A 19,800-nucleotide genomic window follows, 5' to 3' on the forward strand; every position below is an offset into this window, starting at 1 on the left:
GACCTCTAAGTCTCTATGGAGCTCCACTGTTTCGAGCTTTTCACCATTTAGAAAGTACTCTGATCTATCCATTTTAGGTCCAAAGTGGATGACCTCACACTTGCCTACACTGAAATCCATTTGCCACAGTTTTACTCATTCACTTAATCTTTAATATCTCTGTAATTTTCTGCTTCCATCTACACTGCTTACCATGCTGCCTATCTTTGTGTCATAGGCAAACTTGGATATGTGGCTCTCTATACCGTTATCTAAGTCGTTAATAAATACAGTGAATAGTTAAGATTCCAACACAGATCCCTGTGGGACACTACGAGTCACATCCTGCCAATTTGAGTACCTGTCCATTATCCCTACTCTCTGTCTCCAGCCGCTCAGCCAATTTCCTAACCAGGTCAATAATTTGCCCTCGATTCCATGAGCTTCAATTTTAGTTAACAGTCTCTTATGAGGGACTTTATCAAATGCCTTTTGGAAGTCCATAACATCCACAGACATTCCCCTGTCCACTACTTTAGACACCGCTTCAAAAAATTCAATCAGGTTCGTCAGGCATGACCTACCCTTTACAAATTCATGCTGGCTCTCTCTAATCAGCTGAAAATTTTCAATGTGTTCAGTCACTCTATCCTTAATTCTATACTCTAGTAATTTCCCGACAACAGATGTTAGGCTAATTGGTCTATAATTCCCTGGTTTCCCGCTCTCACCTTTCTTAAATAGCGGAGTGACATGTGCAATTTTCCAATCTAAAGGAACGATTCCTGAATCGAGAGAACTTTGGAAGATTATAGTTAGGGCATCTGCAATGTTCTCACCTACTTCCTTTAAAATCCTGGGATGGAAACCATCTGGTCCTGGGGATTTGTCACTCTTTAGTGCCATTATTTTCTTCTTTACTGTTAATTTGCTTACGTTAATTATGATGAGTCCTGTCCCTGATTCAAAATTAGTTTCCTTGGGGTATCCGGCATGCTATCCTCTTCCTCTACTGTAAATACTGATACAAAGTAATTATTGTCCGCCGGTTCCTTATTTTCATTTACAATATCATCATTATCAGTTTTTAAGCAGCCTATATTGCTCTTGACCACTCTCTTTTTCCTAATATAATTATAAAAAAAATGTGTTGATTTTGATATCCCTTGCAAGTTTCTTTTCATACTCCCTTTCTGTAGCTCTTACTATCTGTTTTGTCACCCCTTGCTGTTCTTTATATCCCTCCCAGTCATCAGGGTCTGTGCTATTTTTTGCATTTTTGTATGCTTTTTCTTTTAGTTTTATGATGTCCCTTACCTCTTTTGTTGTCCATAGCTGTGCTTTTTTGGCAAGTAGAGCTCTTGCCCCTTAGGGGTATAAACAGGTTCTGTATCACGTTAAATTCTTTTTTGAACACCTCCCACTGATCTTCTGTCGTTTTACCCATTAACAGATTTGCCTAGTTTACTGTGGACAGTCTCTGTCTCATCCCATTGACGTTGGCCTTATCTAAATTTAGAATCTTAGTAGCTTTTAGGGGTTTCTCCTTTTCAAACACAACGTCGAACTTGATCATATTATGATCACTATTAGATAAATGTTCACGTGCCGTTGGGCTGTTCACTAAATCTGGCTCATTGCTCATTATTAAATCTAATATGGCCTGCCTCCTTGTTGGTTCTAGGACACATTGTTGCAGAAAGCTGTCCTGAACACAATCAATAAATTCGCTACCTTTCTGCCATCAGCTCATCTGCTTATCCCAAGATATATGAAAGTTAAAATCCCCCATTAAAACCACTCTGCCTTTGCTACATGCTTGTCTAATCTGCATTTCTACATTCTGCCACTTCACAGCTGCTACTAGAGGGCCTATACACAACTCCCACTACAGTCTTAAATCCTTTTCTATTTCTTAATTCAACCCATAAAGTCTCCACTGCCTGCTTAATGAGACCAGGTGGTTAAAATTGTCATGGTCTCATACGGCAGTGGGCGGTGGGAAAAATATTTGAAACCAAAGGTTAACCACCACAAATCAGCTGACAGTTAAAATCCCCCTTGATTAGTTACAGTCTGCCTTATTCTTTGAATTAGTTCAACTTCCACATACATAATTATGCAAAGGTTTCTCCAGTTCTGTTACTTGGTTCTCCTTGATCAGGTGCACTGTGGAGTCTCATTATCTCATTGTCTGCTTAAACATCCGTATTATTTTACCTCAGTATCTCACTCCCTCTTCTACCTACTGGACGGGAGACCAGTCAAGGAGAGGACGTCTTCAGGTAAGTCAGCAAGTAAGTCTTTGTTTGTGTGGATGGGGGGGGGTGGGGCACGTGGGGGCATGGGTGGGCACAGGGAGGCATGGGTGGGCATCGGTGGTTATAGGTTGGCATATGTGGGCACGGGTAGACATAGATTGACACGGGGGTCGCATGTCATGGGGGATGGGATTCGGGGCCAGTCCTGGGGGTTGTTGGGATCGAGGGTTATCACGGGGGTCCGCGATCATTCAGGGGGAGCGTCGGGGGTCGGAGGATCGGAGTTGGGGGGGGGGGCAGAGTCAGGGGATCGGGGTCGGAAGGGGAGGATTGGGGTTGGGGTCGGGATCAGGGGTCGGAGAGGGAGGATCGGAGTTGGGGGTTCAGGGTCGGAGGGGAGGATTGGGGTCAGGGGTTGAGAATCGATGGTTCCACGATCGGGGGGGTCCACGATCAGGGGTTGGGGGTCTGCGATCGTTGGGGGGGGGGGGGTCGTTGCACGTAGGCTCGTTGGGCATAGGGGAAGCATTCCTGCTCCTCTGGGCCCACAAGCTGTGCCTTTCCAGTCACCTAAGAACATAAGAACATAAGAACATAAGAAATTGGAGCAGGAGTAGGCCAATCGGCCCCTCGAGCCTGCTCCGCCATTCAATAAGATCATGGCTGATCTGATCCCAACCACAAATCTAAAGAACACAAGAAGTCGGAGCAGGACCCGGCCACATAGCCCCTGGGCCCTCTCCGCCACCCACAGGGCATTGACCGATCCGAACTCAGCTTCATGTCCAATTTCCTGCCCGCTCCCCATAACCCCTAATTCCCTTTACTTCTAGGAAACTGTCTATTTCTGTTTTAAATTTATCTAATGATGTAGCTTCCACAGCTTCCTGGGGCAGCAAATTCCACAGACCTACCACCCTCTGAGTGAAGAAGTTTCTCCTCATCTCAGTTTTGAAAGAGCAGCCCCTTATTCTAAGATTATGCCCCCTAGTTCTAGTTTCACCCATCTTTGGGAACATCCTTACTGCATCCACCCGATCAAGACCCTTCACAATCTTATATGTTTCAATAAGATCGCCTCTCATTCTTCTGAACTCCAATGAGTAGAGTCCCAATCTACTCAACCTCTCCTCATATGTCCGCCCCCTCATCCCCGGGATTAACCGAGTGAACCTTCTTTGTACTGCCTCGAGAGCAAGTATGTCTTTTCTTAAGTATGGAGACCAAAACTGTATGCAGTATTCCAGGTGCGGTCTACCAATACCTGTTAGTCTCTGGCCTTTTTGCCTCCTTTCACGAGGCATAAAACAGAAGGCGGGGAATCCTGGCCCCCTGGGGTTGAAATCATGAATTGGAGAAAAATGGAGGCCTGAAGCCTCCTTGAAAGGTTTTAAGGCCCGCCCCACCTCCTGGGAGCGGGTTGGTCGCCCGGCCCGCTTCCCTCCCTGTTGAAAACCGGAAATGGGTGGGTTGGAGGTGGGTCTGAAATGGTAGCAATTTTCAACGCCCCCTGCCCCCAACCCACCCGTTTTTTTACTTTGAAAATTGAGCCCAAAGAGCCTGCAAAAGGATATGGACAGGTTAAGTGAGTGGTCAAGAAGGTGGCAGATGGAGTATAATGTGGGGAAATGTGAGGTTATTCACTTTGGTAAGAAGAATAGAAAAACAGAATATTTTTTAAATGATGAGAAACTATTAAATGTTGGTGTCCAGAGTGACTTGGGTGTCCTGGTACAAGAAACACAAAAAGTTAACATGCAGGTACAGTAAGCAATTAGGAAAGCAAATGGCATGTTGGCCTTTATTGCAAGGGAGCTGGAGTACAAGAGTAAGGAAGTCTTCCTACAATTGTAAACAATTTTACACCAAGTTATAGTCCAACAAATTTATTTTAAATTCCACAAGCTTTCGGAGGCTTTCTCCTTCCTCAGGTGAACGGTGTGGAAAAAAAAACCTGAGGAAGGAGGAAGCCTCCGAAAGCTTGTGGAATTTAAAATAAATTTGTTGGACTATAACTTGGTGTTGTAAAATTGTTTACAATTGTCAACCCCAGTCCATCATCGGCATCTCCACATCATTCCTACAATTGTACAGGGCTTTGGTGAGACTTCACCTGGAATACTGCGTACAGTTTTGATCTCCTTATCTAAGGAAGGATATACTTGCTGGGGGCGGTGCAACAAAGGTTCACCAGATTAATTCCTGGGATGAGAGGGTTGTCATATGAGGACAGGTTGAGTAGAATGGGTCTATACTTTCGGGAGTTTAGAAGAACGAGAGGTGATCTCATTGAAACATATAAGATTCTGAGGGGGCTTGACAGAGTAGATGCTGAGAGGTTGTTTCTCCTGGCTAGAACTAGAGGGCATAGTCTCAGGATAAGGGGTCAGCCATTTAAGACTGGTATAAGGAAGAATTTTTCACTCAGAGGGTTGTGAATCTTTGGAATTCTCTACCACAGAGGGATGTAGTTGCTGAGTCGTTGAGTATATTCAAGGCTGAGATAGATAGATTTTTGGAGAATCAAGGGATATGAGGATCGGGCAAGAAAGTGGTGTTGAGGTCGAAGATCAGCCATGATCTGATTGAATGGTGGAGCAGGCTCGAGGGGCCGTATGGCCTACTCCTGCTCCTATTTCTCATGTTCTGCTTAATAACTGAGGTGTGATTCAGAACAAAGTCCTGGTATCAAGTGAGAACACAGAAGCCCATCTGACCACAAGGGTCCCAAGATGACACTAAACTTAAAAAAAATCTTTATGACAGTAGATTTTTTTATTTAAAAATAACACAGGCAGGGAGCTAACTAAAGAGAATAATAAATAGAAGCCCCTGGCATTAAGTCGAAGATGAATAGTCGTAAGTTATTCAAAGTTGGAAGGCAATTTTTGAATTACTGTGTAGACAAATACCACTATTAGATTTGCTATTTTACCATTTCTCCCAACCACCACCTTTCCCACGACACACAATTGTGCCAAAGTACTTGAATAGCAACAGAATCTAAAGCCAATCCGCTAATAAGGTTTTGCATAAAATAAAATTTAATTGGGTCAAACAAACTTTAGAAGATGGTCAATGATAAACTATTTGAAATCAAATTTATCACAAAAATAAAATAACATACCTTTGCTTACTGTTGTTGCTTGTGGAAGGACTTTCTGCTTTGACACAGCCATGATGTCGAGATAGTAATAATGATCGATATAAAATACTATCAGGTGAAGACGAATCAGAAACTTGTTCCACAAAATTATCCTGATCTTCTTTATGATTTGTGGTATCTATTTGGTCCTCAGGATATTCGCTCGTAAGTTTTCTACCTACATTATCCTCTAATGATGCAGAGGTATTGGGCTCCTTAGATTGAAGGGCGCTATAAGCCTGGCCAAGTTGGTCCTCAGATGGTTTTCCACACAGTGTGTTATCAGTACTGGTACTTCCTGTGGTAACATCGTTAATATTATAGTTTATACCACCTTCATCAACCTAAAGAGGTCAAGGAGAAGAGCAGATTTCATTAACATCAACAAATAGAAGGACTGAAGGTGCAATGCAGTGCAACATAGGAACAATAGGAACAGGAGCAGGCCATTTAGCCCCTCAAGTCTGTTCTGCCATTCAACGAGATCATGGCTGATCTGCGACCTAATAGCATGGGAACATGGGGCCGGGGGGACATTGAAAATTGCAACAAGTTCAGACCTGCCCCCAACCGGCCTATTTCCGGTTTTCACCGGGGTGGGATGAGGGGCAGGCGACCAACCGGCTTTCAGGAGTTGGATTTGTCACTAAAACCTTTCAAGGAGGCTGCGGGCCTCCATTTTGAAAGGTTTTGTGAGTTTAGCCTCTGGGGGCCGGGAATCCTGGGCCTTCTCCTTCATGGCGCGTGAGGGGAGGCGAGAAGGCCCGAAACTGCAGGTAAGTGCCTTTCTGGCACAGCTTGTGGGCCTGGAGGAGCAGGAGTGCTTCCCCCAGGCCCAACAAGCCTACCTGCAAAAAAATAAAAGACCCATACTTCCGAGTTTCCCGTCCGCGATTCGACCCCCCTGCCCCCTTCCAGGCTCTAAGTCAAAATCCTGACCCATATACCCGCCTTAGCCCCATAGCATGATACTTTAGTTGCTAAATGTATTCTGTTTCAAATTTTCACAATTATCACAGCTGGACACTTTCTGTTTTTCGTAGTGCCCTGCTGCAACAGTCTAGAACTCCACATGGTTCAGACAGGTGGCTAAGAGGAACCGTCACAATTTGAAAGTCTTATATTTTACAGTGGTCCACCCCAAGTTCAGTCACAAAGGCTGTGTGTAATAAGTAACTATTAACCACAGAACCACAGAGGTCCACAGCATAGAAGTGTTCCATCGGCCAAACGTCACTTTGCCAGCTCTTCTCTAGAGCAATCCAAAACTATTCCCACTGCCCTACTGACTCCCCAAAGCCATGAAATTCCCTTTGCTTCAAATATACACAATAAATGGGAGGATACTGAAAGGTATAGAGGAAGTGAGGGACCTTGGAGTGCATGTCCACAGATCCCTGAAGGTAGCAGGACAGGTCGATAAGGTGATTAAGAAGGCATATGGAATACTTTCCTTTAATAGCTGAGGCATAGCATATAAGAGCAGGGAGGTTATGATGGGACTGTATAAAACACTGGTTAGGCCACAGCTTGAGTACTGCGTACAGTTCTGGTCACCACATTACAGGAAGGATGTAATTGCACTAGAGAGGGTACAGTGGAGATTTACGAGGATGTTGCCAGGACTGGACAATTTTAGCTATGAGGAAAGATTGAATAGGCTGGGGTTGTTCTCTTTGGAACAGAGGAGGCTGAGGGGTGATTTAATTGAGGTGTTCAAAATTATGAGGGGCCTAGATAGAGTGGATAGGAAGGAACTATTTCTGTTAGCAGGGAAGTCAATAACCGGGGGCATAGATTTAAAGTGATTGGTAGAAGGATTAGACGGGAGCTGATGAGAATTTTTTTCATCCAGAGGGTGGTGGGGATTGGAACTCACTGCCTGAGCGGGTGGTAGAGGCAGAAACCCTCAACTCATTTAAAAAGTACCTGGATGTGCACCTGAAGTTCCGTAACACCTACAGGGCTATGGACCAAGTGCTGGAAACTGAGATTAGGCTGGGTGGCTCATTTTCGGTCGGCGCGGACATGATGGGCCGAATGGCCTCCATCTGTGCCGTAAATTTTCTATGATTCTATATTTATCCTTAAAAGACATAATGGTCTCTGCCTCAACTACTCCCAGTGGCAAAGCATTTCAAGCTCCAATAACTTTCTGGATATAGAAATGATTCCCCACTCTCAGTGACAGTTTTAAATCAATGACCTTTCTTTACTAACTCCCCAAACATAGGAAATATTCTTTCCCTATCGACCCACATTAAAATCCTTCATAATTTTAAAAACTTCTATTAAATGGCTTGTGCATTGCAGAAAAATTGTTTTTAACTGCACACTGCATGCTACCAATACATCTTCCCACAGCACAAACACTCAGTCTTATCTGTCCCTCCCTATTCCTATCAGTAGGAAAGTATCACAGACGGTGTTAATGTCACCAGCATGCACTTCAATTCTAGATAATGCACCTGGCATGACCATCATCAGACAAAACACTCTACCTGCAAATGAAATACAAGCAATGCACAGCCACATAAACATAAGCAATTTTTTTTTAAACACAATTGTTTCTCAAAATGTTAAGTGTTCTAGTTTTTTTTTGTAATTAAAAAGTAATAAAATCCACTCCTACTTCTCTGTCCTAAGGTGATTGCCATATTTTTATATGCTATGTGAAAAATATCTAGCCTGATGTCAAACACAATCCAAGTTCATCAAAGTGAAAGTTTAAAGATATTAAAATTGCTTCATTAAATTTTATTCATTAACAAAAAGCCATTTCACACCACACATTGAAGAGACTGGCAATGACAGAGACACGTGGGCCTCAATACTAACCCCCTCCAGGGAGGAGGTCGACGGAGGGGGAGCGGGGGGATAAACCCTAAAAAACGTGAAAGGCAATTCCAACCCGACCCGTACACACCTGTCACCAGTATTACGGCGGCAGGTAGCTAGCCTTACGTGTGTCCCATCTTGGAAAGGTGGAACACTTCATTAACATATTTAAATCAGGCTCACACAGTGCAAGTGGGAGCCTGATTTAAATTTAACTGTTGCCGTGTACGTTTCTCAAGGTTCGGGAAACCCAGGAGTGAAATGGAGGCTGGAGCTGCCAGCTCAAGAAGGTAAGTGCATTTTATAGCACTCCTTGTGGACCAGGAGTGCTCCCCCTGGCCCTTCAAGCAAACCTTCGGCCTACCTTCTGCGATCGCGGTCTCTCTCTTCCTCCCCCCGCCTTGATTGGCTACCTTCCCCACCCACTCCCCGCTGTCCTGTCTGGCGATCACGACCAACCTCCCCACCCCCCAACCCCAGCCTTGATCTGCAGTCTACCCCGCAATCACAGCCTGCCCCCTCCCGATTGGAAGGAACCGTCCCCAAGGGTCCCCGGCTACGGCCTCCTACCACTGGTTTTCCCACCCAGCAGCCGGCTAGCCTGTCAATTTGGCCTGCTGCTGGGTGGGAGACAGAATTTAAAAAATGATAATGTGGTCCTGCCGTTAAATTCAACAGGACCTCCGCATCCCCGGCCTTGCTGGGTTCTTCGGCCGCTTTCAGCCTCCCCCACTTCCTCCCCTCCTCCCTGTAAATACCGGGGCCATGGTGACCAGCGTCAATGCCAATTTGATTAACATAAATATAACATAATACAAAATGTGATGCATGTACAATTGTCCTACAGAGCAAACTTGATAAAATTCAGTTTTTTGATTCATACTGTTTTTCTAACGTTGTTTCATGCTGAGTACAGGCACCTGTAACCAGCCACAGAAGCTGAACAAGATTGGCTCAGAGTGACTATCCCTCTGTTCATGGCTTCCCTGTGATGACACAGGTTTAACTGCTTTATGCAGAGGATGGTGAACCTGTGGAACAGACTGAGGAGGGGGCAGTGGAGGCAGATAGTATGGAAAATTTAAGGAAGAATTGGATGGATATTTGAGGGGGTGAGTGATTGCCGGACATGAGTGTTTGGAACTGGCCAGATAGGCTGCAGAGTCTTTTTCAGTTCTGTTCGCTCTTGATTGGGAACTCGCTGAGCTGGGAATTCCAGACACAACCTCAGATTTACCACTTTGCCACCACAGGTCCATTGACGACATTCTTTTACTTCACTTTATTCTGCATCATTGACAGTGAGAACTGCAACTGCAGAACAAGATGTTTAAGTTAATATATCAAGGAGCCATTTTATAATTATTTCATCACTTTCACTCCAGTTAAGAATAACTAAATGTGTGTCATTAATGTTAAGGTGCACCATGAACCAGCATGACCATTTAGTTTATTTAAATTATTCAGCAATGACTTCAGCATCCTTTGGAAAATAGGCCAAAGCATTTTGGCAGGTTTTACCTGATCTACAACCATACAGTTGGCATAAATTTCTTCTTTGCCATTCAGCACGGAAGAAAGTCTTGCTGCAGACAGAAAGGTAGATGGGCCTGGTTTTGACTTCTTGAAGGATTCTTGTGAAGAATGTTTGCACGCTGTGACAGCCAAAACAGAAGTATTTAGTATCTAGAGAAGAGCAGTTAATTGACTTGAAACTATCACTCTATAAAACAATCTCCTGATGCGAGGTTTGAGGACCTTAAAAGAATACTTTTGGCCTAACTTAGCAAAGACTCACAATCGAAGACACAGAAATTGGGTTCAAAATATATTGTCGTAGATTGATTAACAGTTAAACAGTACAACACTAAGATAAAGTTTCACCAACTACAGAAATCATTTTGACTTCTTGAAGGATTCTTGTAAAGAATGTTTGCACTCTGACAGCCAAAACAAAAGAAACAGTTTAAAAAGCCCAACAATAGTCCCCATTACCACTGTTTGATTGGGTATGTTGTGGCCCCATGCTGTGATAATGCACTTGCACATTTTATGGTGAATTGTGCTGCTCCACAATCCACTCAGTTGTCAGCAATTTAATTTTTTTTAAAACAGCTGTCAACTTGTAATTTTGCAAAGAATTAACTAGAAATGTGTAATGATCCCTTTTTCTTCAAATGGTTTAGGAAGTGGCCAAAAATTGTGAATTTCTTTTCAGTACTCAAAGGGTTTTCAAAACACAAACATGTAATAATATTAATTATTCTCTGGAGCTCATTCCTGATTTATACATGTCTCATGAAAATAAAATTAAGCTGAAAAATTAACTGATATTATTTGGACGAGATCTAGTTGCAATTATCTTCATTTTGTGAGGCAAATGAGAAGATCCCCTGTTAGATTCTACAGACTGATTGGATGCAATCTATAGGGAGATTATTGCTAAATAATGTTTTTACAAATCATGATTGCTCAGCAAAAAGAATCTTACATTCACAATAGTATCATTCTCCATCCAAACAAAACAACTTTTACATATAGAAACAGCTTAAAAAACATAAAACAGTAAAATGGCATACAAATTTGAATTAAAATTTGGGACAAAATATTTTACCACTAAATGACTTTTATGAACATTCAAAAAAGAAACACTTTAATCTCAACCTTCTTTTACTGTCTTAAATAATTCAGATTTTTTGCCATAAAGTAACACTAATGCTAGTTTGCATTTATTAAAACCTTATGTGGCAAAACATATAAATACTACAATTTAGAGTTGCTAACTAAACATAGAAACATAGCAACAGGAGTAGACCATATAGCCCCCTTATGCCTGTTGCGCCATTCAATTAGATCATGGCTGATATGTACCTCAACTCCATTTACCTGCCTTTACTCCATATCCCTTGATAGACCTCCTTAACAAAAATCTATTGATCTCAGTCTTGAAAATTTCAATGAATGTAGCATTCACAGCCGTTTGGAGGAAAGAGTACTGGATTTCCACTACCCTTTTGTGTGAAAGAGTGCTTCCAGATTTCACTCCTAAATGGACCAGTTTTAATTTTAAGATTACACCCCCCAGTTCTGAATTTCCCCACCCATCTCTATCTACCCTATCAAATCGCTTAATCATTTTAAAGACCTCAATTAGGTCACCCCATAGCCTTCTAAACTTAAGGGAATACAAAAAAATGTATGCAACCTATCCTCATAAATGAACCCTTTAAGCCCCGGTATTATTCTGGTGAATCTGCGCTGTATCCCCTCCAAGGTCAATATATCTTTCCTGAGGTTTGAGGCCCAAAACTGAACGCAGTGCTCCAGATGCAATCTGACCAAGGCTCTATACAACTGATGTGGAGATGCCGGTGATGGACTGGGGTTGACAATTGTAAACAATTTTACAACACCAAGTTATAGTCCAGCAATTTTATTTTAAATTCACAAGCTTTCAGAGATTTTCTCCTTCCTCAGGCAAATGCGTAGGCTTCAAGGAGATCTTGAAACATTTGCCTGAGGAAGGAGAAAATCTCCGAAAGCTTGTGAATTTAAAATAAATGCGTAGGCTTCAAGGAGATCTTGAAACATTTGCCTGAGGAAGGAGAAAATCTCCGAAAGCTTGTGAATTTAAAATAAAATTGCTGGACTATAACTTGGTGTTGTAAAATTGTTTACAACTATACAACTGAAGCATCACTTCCCGACTTTTCTACTCCAACCCGGTTGACATAAAGGCCAACATTCCATTAGCCCTTTTGATTACTTTTTGTACCAGTGCACTAGCTTTTAGTGATTTGTGTACATGGACGCAACATTCGTGCTGTCTACTGTTTTACATGATTGCTGCGAACAGCCCGGCCTAGCTGCGTTGTTCAATGGCTACTCACCAGCAGGGGGGCCCAGATATCGTGAGTGGCTAGCACTATTTAAAGGCAACCTGCACTTCTTAAAGGCAACCTGCACCTCTTATTTGCAAAATATAAGATACGGGTTCCCGCGGAGTTTGAACAGAGATCAGACATCGCACACGTAAAACACAGATACAGGTCCCATCTCTATGTTTATAAACTGATGAGTTATGTTAAAACATTGAATAAAGGTTGCACACTACTAAATCCCACATCCTCCGATCTGCATGCCAGACCTCACCAAACTGCCGATCTGAGTTTGTACCAGGCCTGCAAGAGTGCGTGCACCAAGGTTCTCTCATGATGCACTATATGTCTTGGTGTAAGAGGTGGACAGAAGGAGGGGCATCCTATATCCGCAAGAGGGCAAGAGGCCCTCAAGACATATGCTCCTGAGGTAGTGGGAGGCAGCAGGGGACAAAGTCAATGCCAGGCACCAAGCACCATGAACACAGATGCAGTGCAGGAAGAGGTTCCGTGCTTTGATACGAGTAGTCAAGGTGAGCGAGGTCAACTGTCATGTGGCATCTCCTACCAACTGCACCACTAGCTGCATCCACTGCTCCATGCACTACACCCCCTATCACCTACATACCAACAAACTCTTTCAATCAGTACTCAACTCTTCCAATCAAATGCTTCCTCTCACCCGCACACATTATGACTGTTGCAAGCTGCACTCCCACAACTCACAGGTCACGCACACTGGCAGCTATTCAACCATGACAGGCACATCACCCGAACATCTTGCAGGGCTCTCACCAACACACGTTCCGCTTTCTTGCAGGAGAAGGTGGCGCATAACAGGAGGCAGCAAGTGGCAGTGGCTCCATGGAACATGAACCTGCTGCCCCCTCTCATGCATTCCTGTCCCACCCCTGCCACTCTGCCAGTGCCCTTGCTGTTTCCTGTCAGCTAGTCAGCCTACTCCATGAAGAGTGTTGAAACTTTATTATAGGAACATAGGAAGATAGGAACAGGAGTAGGCCATTTAGCCCCTCGAGCCGGTTCCGCCATTCAATGAGATCATGGTCGATCTGTGACCTAACTCCATATCCCTTAATACCTTTGGTTAACAAAAATCTATCAATCTCAGATCTAAAATTAACAATTGAGCTAGCATCAGCTGCCGTTTGCAGAAGAGAGTTCCAAACTTCTAACACCCTTTGCGTGTAGAAGCGTTTCCTGACTTCACTCCTGCAGGTCTTGGCTCCGATTTTTTGGCTATGTCCCCTAGTCCTAGTATTCAAGTATGGGAGACCTCCAAAAACAGGTACAAATGCATCAGCAGTCAGAAGCAATAATCCAGCAACTAACCTGTAACTTGTGCATGATACCTTTAAATAGCGCTGGTCGGTGGGGGGGGGGGTCCTCCATGTTGTTTACCACCTGTTCAGCTGTGCGAGGTTAAGACAGCTGGAGCATTGAGTCCCAAAATCGCATCTGTCCCTTTAATCAGCATTGCACACTGATCTAACGCATATTCTTCCTACTTTACATGCTACCGGCGTTCGTTATCTGCAAGTGCATCAACGCCTTTACCAAGATGGCGTCCGGCTCACATCACGCTAGAAGTGTGCGCACGCATTCAGGAACCCATTTTGGGTCCTTAGGAGGCCGCGTAGCGCCTACACAATGGACGCTACACGGCCCAATTTATAGCCCCTATTGTCACATCCCACTGTTCAGAGATCATTCCCCTTATCCCTACTCTCTGTCTCCTACCTTCCAACCAATAACCAACCCATGTCACAATGATACTTCCAATTCCTTGAGTTTTCATTTTTGGTAATAATCTCTTGTGCAGAACCTTATCGAATGCCTGCTGGAAGTCCATATAGACAACACCCATAAACACTCCCCTATCCACCATGCTAGTGACCGCCTCAAAAAATTCAACTAGATTAGTCAGACAAGTCCAGGATGTAAAGGTAAAGTACAGTCTCCTTCAAAAATTGCTGTCCCAGTATATTTGATTTCGTTGCTGGGGGCAACACTTCGATCAGTTTTGTGGTCAGGAATTCCACTGGCACTTTTCCATAGCAAAATGGCTAGTGTTCGGCATGCCTCCCACATTGGTAACTGGTTACAATGAAACTTGTATGTTTGATAAGACAATGATGTCACAATATGTATAATTCAAAGCTGTAATTCACCATTCTGTGTTGCTGAACAAATGATGCCATAATTGGTCGTTCGATGCTGTTAGTCAAATGATACTATAACAACTCTACTTCTGGATTTGGTTTCAGGATTGTCCTAATGAGATCACAATTGATAAGATTAGTATTTCAAATATTAGTCATTCCTGAACAGAGACATCACAGAGGTGAAACATACTTTGTTTGAAATAGTACGAAGTTTCCTTGAACACCACAGGCTTAGTTTTCAAACAGACTGCACCAGTGCAAAGTACATTTGCACTTCAGAAACAGTAGGGGGATGATTTTAAACCAAAGAACGGATGGGTTGGGGGTGGGTGAAAGTTGAAAGTAGTTGTTTTTTTGGGTCGCAACCGCAAAATTTTCGGACTTTGCATTCCTGTACTTTTACGTGCTGGCGTTAAACCCGGAAATAAAGCCGGGTTGCAGACGCGACCCAAAAAACAACTATTTTCAACTCCCACCCGCCCCCAACCCACCCATTCTTGACGTTTAAAATCACCCCCTAGGTTCCTGATTGTTTTAAGCTCAGAATTGATGCAAAACCTGTGGTTTGGGGGAGAGGATAGCTCAGGAAACACTTCCTTAGTATCTTTTTCCAAATTACAAAATAGAAACAAAAATAGAGATCAGTATTATTTTTGTTTGCAATTATGGTTGAGGTGCTTTAACCCAACTTCCCTTCCTGGTCCTTCCCATCTGACATTTGTAAATGGTTCGCTCTCTTCAGGCACTGTCCCACTCACTTTCAAAACCACCATTATCACCCTCTCCTCAAAAACCCAACCACAACTCCTCTATCCTTGTAAAATTCTACCCCATCTCTAATTCTAACCTCCCTTTCTTTAAAGTCATTAAACATGTTGTTGCCGCAATTTTCTCCAGCTAAACATTGGGAAGACTGAAGCCATTATCTCCATTCCCTGCCACAAGTTGCATACCTTTGCCTCTCCTCCTTTAAGACCCTCATTAAACCCCACCTCTTTGACCAAGCTTATGGTCATTCCACCTAATATCTCCTTCTTAGGCTTGGTGTTCATTTTTCTCTTTACATCTTTGTGAAACACTATGGGGCTTTTTCTGTGTTAAATGCGTTATATCAATGCAAGTTGTTTCAGTTGTAATAAAAATGACTCAGAAAAAAATACATGTAGTTCACAAAATATTCAAAACACTGAATACACTTTTTGTATTAATAACTCAAAATTGTGAATTGAAGTTAGGATTGATTCCAGCATTTTGGGGGAGTAGAGAAAAGGATTTAGAAAGAATAGTAATAGATTTTCTTGTACTTCTACTTTTAAAGCAATTACAATAGGAATTCATACATTTGACTCAAAATACTATCAAATGCATAATTTTGACTCTGTTTAGTTGATTATGCATGACGGGAGTAGCAGAAATGGACAGTGATGGACCTGCATAATTGATTGTAATAAAACTGTGCAAATCCTGTTTACATTATGAATTACTTAGATGTGGCTGAATTTTATACACACAAAAAATATTTACACAGCTAACTACTGTATCACTGTGCTGTCACAGACTTCCACACAGACCCACAAACCATTAATAGCCATCATACAGCAACAGCTCACATTGATTCAAAAGCAAACATTAAGTAGTCTTGTGCTTATTTTCCAAAATTCTGTAAATTAAATCAGGAGGAATTTTCCAAAAGTAAAAGTGATGAGGATTTTTTAGGCTACCATACTATTTGCATACAGCCCACTACTTGCAGATAGACCTCCAAACATTATATTTTGTCACGGCTGCTCTCAAGTCCAAGGATTTCCAAATCATTTAACTTCATAGCAGAGTTAGAGACTAGAGAGTGGATTTTAATTGGGGGCTGAAATCGGGGGTGCGGGGGCTGGAGCCAGTGGTGAACCATCCAGGCCCTCAGAGCGTGATGCCCAGCTGATTTTAACACCTGGGCTTCATTTGCCCGCCCCAACTCTGACTCCCAGCGGAAATGTTGGTAATGAGGTCACCGTTGGCAACCGGGATTCAAAATTGGGTAGGGTGGGGGGGGAGGGTCAGGCCACTGGTGGGGACCTGCCGAAACAGTCCCTAGTAAGGATGGGCTGGGTGAAGAGTCGGCAAGCCCACAATCGGAGTGGGGGCGGGGGGGGGGGGGGGGGGGGCAGCCCGAAGCAGGAGAGACCCACGGTATCCGTGTGGGGCCAGGAGGGGCGCTCCTACTTCTCTTGGCCAATATGGAACCTTTAAAAATAGGACTTACCTGGGCCCGGATCCTTGCTGCTGCCAGGTTTTGCTGGTGGGTCAGAGACCATATGGGCCATAGTTGGGCCCATGGTTAAAATGGCGTGGCGCGTCCCACTTATGTCATCGGAATGCGACAATGTCATTTAAATTAGGTCCCCACTCCTCTGGGACCATCAAACCCCCACCAACCCCCCCACCGCCTCTCCGCAACATTTCCGCCGGGCAGAAGGTGGGTTAAAATCAGCCCTTAAACTTCTTAAGCTACTGTGCTTCAAAACTGTTAAGTATTTTTTTATATATCAATACAAAAGAAGTGCTGCAGCTATATGGATGCACAAAAATCAGGTTGGGCAAGGTGAGTGGCAGGACACTTTTAGCAGAACGAACATTGAACCCAAAATACACAGACCTTGCAGAATAACTTGGGTCCCGTCATCGGATGAGCCAAACCCTCTCTTTTTTATTATTGCTCTCTGGATGAAGGGAAACATGAGACCCTAACAACCGTGTATTTTAATTCGTTTATCCATGCATATTTATCTTACTTTGTCTGCCTCACTTACAATAGTAAAAGTAAAACCATAAATCCTACCTCAATAGTCCATAAAAAAACTAGAATTAGGCTCATCTGTGATGTTACATATGGTCAATTGCCTGCTAGCACTCACTGTCTAGGTTTACACAGGAAGAAAGCCCACCAGGCTGAGATAACAGAGGCTGCACAGTGCCCATGTAATTATACTCCAGCAGAAGTCAATGCCTTGAAGAGTAGGAGGGAGAAAATGAGATAAAAGTTCTAAACAAGCTGAAAGGGATAAGTGTTATTTAATAAATGAAAATATGAGAGATGTATACAGGAAAGAGAAACAGGAATGTATTTTAGAGAATGTTTATTGAACAAGTAGGCCTACAAATTAATTGGCACTAAAACCGTAAATCGGGCGCACAAGCATCCAATTTGGCGGGCACGTGCACATTCCGCGCCCGAAGTGCACCACCTGCCATATTGGTGAAGGCAGCATGTGCCGTGCCGTATTCTCAGCCGCTTGACAGCTAAACCAGTGCTCGTCCCGGCTCTACATTAAATTCCCGGCCACTGCCGGCCGCCACTCATCTTCCTCCCGATCGCCACCACCACCCCCCGCCCCCTTCCTGGACTCAGTTTACCGCCTGGTCCAGCGCCCGAACCAGACAATCTTCGTTCTTACCGGGAACTGCTTCTGAGGCGGTGACTGGCACCCACAGCTCACTGGTAGTAAACTACGGAGACCGGTGGACCAATTTACCTGTTCCTGCCACTGGCTTCATTAGGCACGTGCCGCATGCACCAGGATTGCACCCCGATATGGGTGTAATCTGATTTACAGGCTGTACTGTCTTTGCTAAAAAGTGTTTGTTGTTTTGTTCATTCGTTTACAAGTGCATAACACAGTGATTTAAATTGCAGTAAAATGCATCTTGTGTCACTTCCGCTTGCCATCATTATAATAATAACAACATACAGTCCTTCTGGCCCTTCCCAAACAAAAAATGTTTGTCAAACAGTTTTTCATGAAAATAATAAACCTTTACTGGCTGAATTAGATATTTTAACAGAGGGTGCTGCTTGCATGAATGTAAACAGCTGTCAAACATGTTTATTTCATGAATGATAACTTACAAGGGGCTACGTGATCTTTTTTACCACATTCATATTTTATTAGCAAGTATTTTCCAGTCCTAGGAATCATTTCAAGAATATAATTAAAAATGACAAGACAGGTTTAGATGAAAATGGCCCATTTGATTCCACTCTTCCAGAATACCAACTCTATTATCTTCCCAATATATTATCTGGCTATTTCTAAAGTAAGACCAGCAGCCTGGCTTCAAATACCCTCCCTGCTAACATGTTTCAACTATCGATCACAAAAATTGGACCGTACAATGCTAAATCCAAAATGTTAGCATTATCAGCACCATATTCTAACTAACTGACCTAACAGTTCAATCCTATGTGTGGAAGGAGTACTCTGAAGAAACTTAAGACATTTCCAAATTAGGAAGTAGTGAAAAAGCAGGCTGCTGAAGGACCACTTAGTCAGAAAAGACTCATTCAAGGTGATGTGTCCAGAAGTATCACCTTTAGCCAACTGATGCAGGGAGCTGATGATGCAGTTCCTTTTAAGTTCCCTGTGCTGAAATGGGCTGACCTCACACATTAATACAAAGTCAACTAATTTACATATTAGTGGCATTCCAGCCATTTATTTATAATGATATGCTGGGAATGCTTCAGTGGTCAGGGGCTAGTGCGATACCAGCAGCGGCCCTTGGGTAAATCGTTACAGGGAACCGGGGTGGGGGGGGGGGGGGGAGGGCGATCGGGTTGGGAAGTGGGGCAACCAAGTCAGGTGGAAATCTGGAACTCTCTCCCCCAAAAAGCTGTTGAGGCCGGGGGTCAATAGAAAATTTCAAAAATCAGATTGATAGATTTTTGTTAGGTAAGGGTATTAAGGGATATGGAACCAAGGCGGGTAAATTGAGTTAGGATAAAGATAAGCCATGATCTAAGTGAATAGTAGAACAGACTCGAGGGGCTAAGTGGCCTATTCTTGTTCCTATGTAGGTGGGTAGTGGTGGCTGGGAGGGAGTGGCTAGTAGTGATTGGGAAGGGTGGATAGCGACCAGAGGCCGAGATCGGGGCGAGCAGAGACCGGGATAGGGTGTGGGTAGCAGCAATGATTGGAGTGTGAGGGGGTGAGGTTGAGATCACAATGGGGGGGAACATGGTGGCCGGCAACGGCCGCATGGTTTGAATGTAGGGTCGGGAGGACTTACCTTGTTGGTTGCGGCTTGCAGCAGTCCCTTTAAGGACTGCCTGTTAAGTCGCATATAGACCTGCTTTTCTAGAGCAACCCAATATTGCAGAGGGGCTTCAAACAGGTGTTAGGGCTCCAAACAGGTGTTAGGGCTCTTATTTGAATATGCAAAGGACCCAACGCCTCGTTTCAGACATGAGCCCTGGATGTCGATTTTTTTTGCTTACACCAAAATGACGGACAGCACACTTTCATCTCATAATGAGTGTGTGCTTCCTGCCTGGCATATTGGAGGCTTAGGAGGCCATTTACCGGCTTTTAGTCAAATGCATCATAACTTAACTTTATTAAAATTGTCAAACTTTAAACATATCCCGCAAGTTCACCTGTGTAAACTGGAAGAAAGAAACTATAAACAAACAGGTAAATGTATTGATTGAGGGCTGCTCTCTCTGTTGACCTGTTCTTTCTCTT

At 43.4% G+C, this 19,800-nt stretch overlaps 1 protein-coding gene across 3 annotated transcripts in view; it reads right to left on the reverse strand.

Annotated features, from left to right (window-relative positions):
* The window catches only part of arhgef28a (Rho guanine nucleotide exchange factor (GEF) 28a), a 406,494-nt gene that overhangs the window by 170,776 nt on the left and 215,918 nt on the right, over nt 1-19,800 (reverse strand). For all 3 annotated transcript variants that reach the window (XM_067982722.1, XM_067982721.1, XM_067982720.1), the window contains 2 exons: nt 9,745-9,878; nt 5,368-5,729 (listed from right to left, as the gene is read on the reverse strand). In XM_067982722.1, coding sequence (XP_067838823.1) covers nt 5,368-5,729; nt 9,745-9,878 — 496 coding nt within the window. The remainder of the gene's footprint in view (nt 1-5,367; nt 5,730-9,744; nt 9,879-19,800) is intronic.

The sequence above is a fragment of the Heptranchias perlo genome, chromosome 4 (assembly GCF_035084215.1).
Source record: "Heptranchias perlo isolate sHepPer1 chromosome 4, sHepPer1.hap1, whole genome shotgun sequence".
NCBI classification, from domain to species: Eukaryota; Metazoa; Chordata; class Chondrichthyes; order Hexanchiformes; family Hexanchidae; genus Heptranchias; species Heptranchias perlo.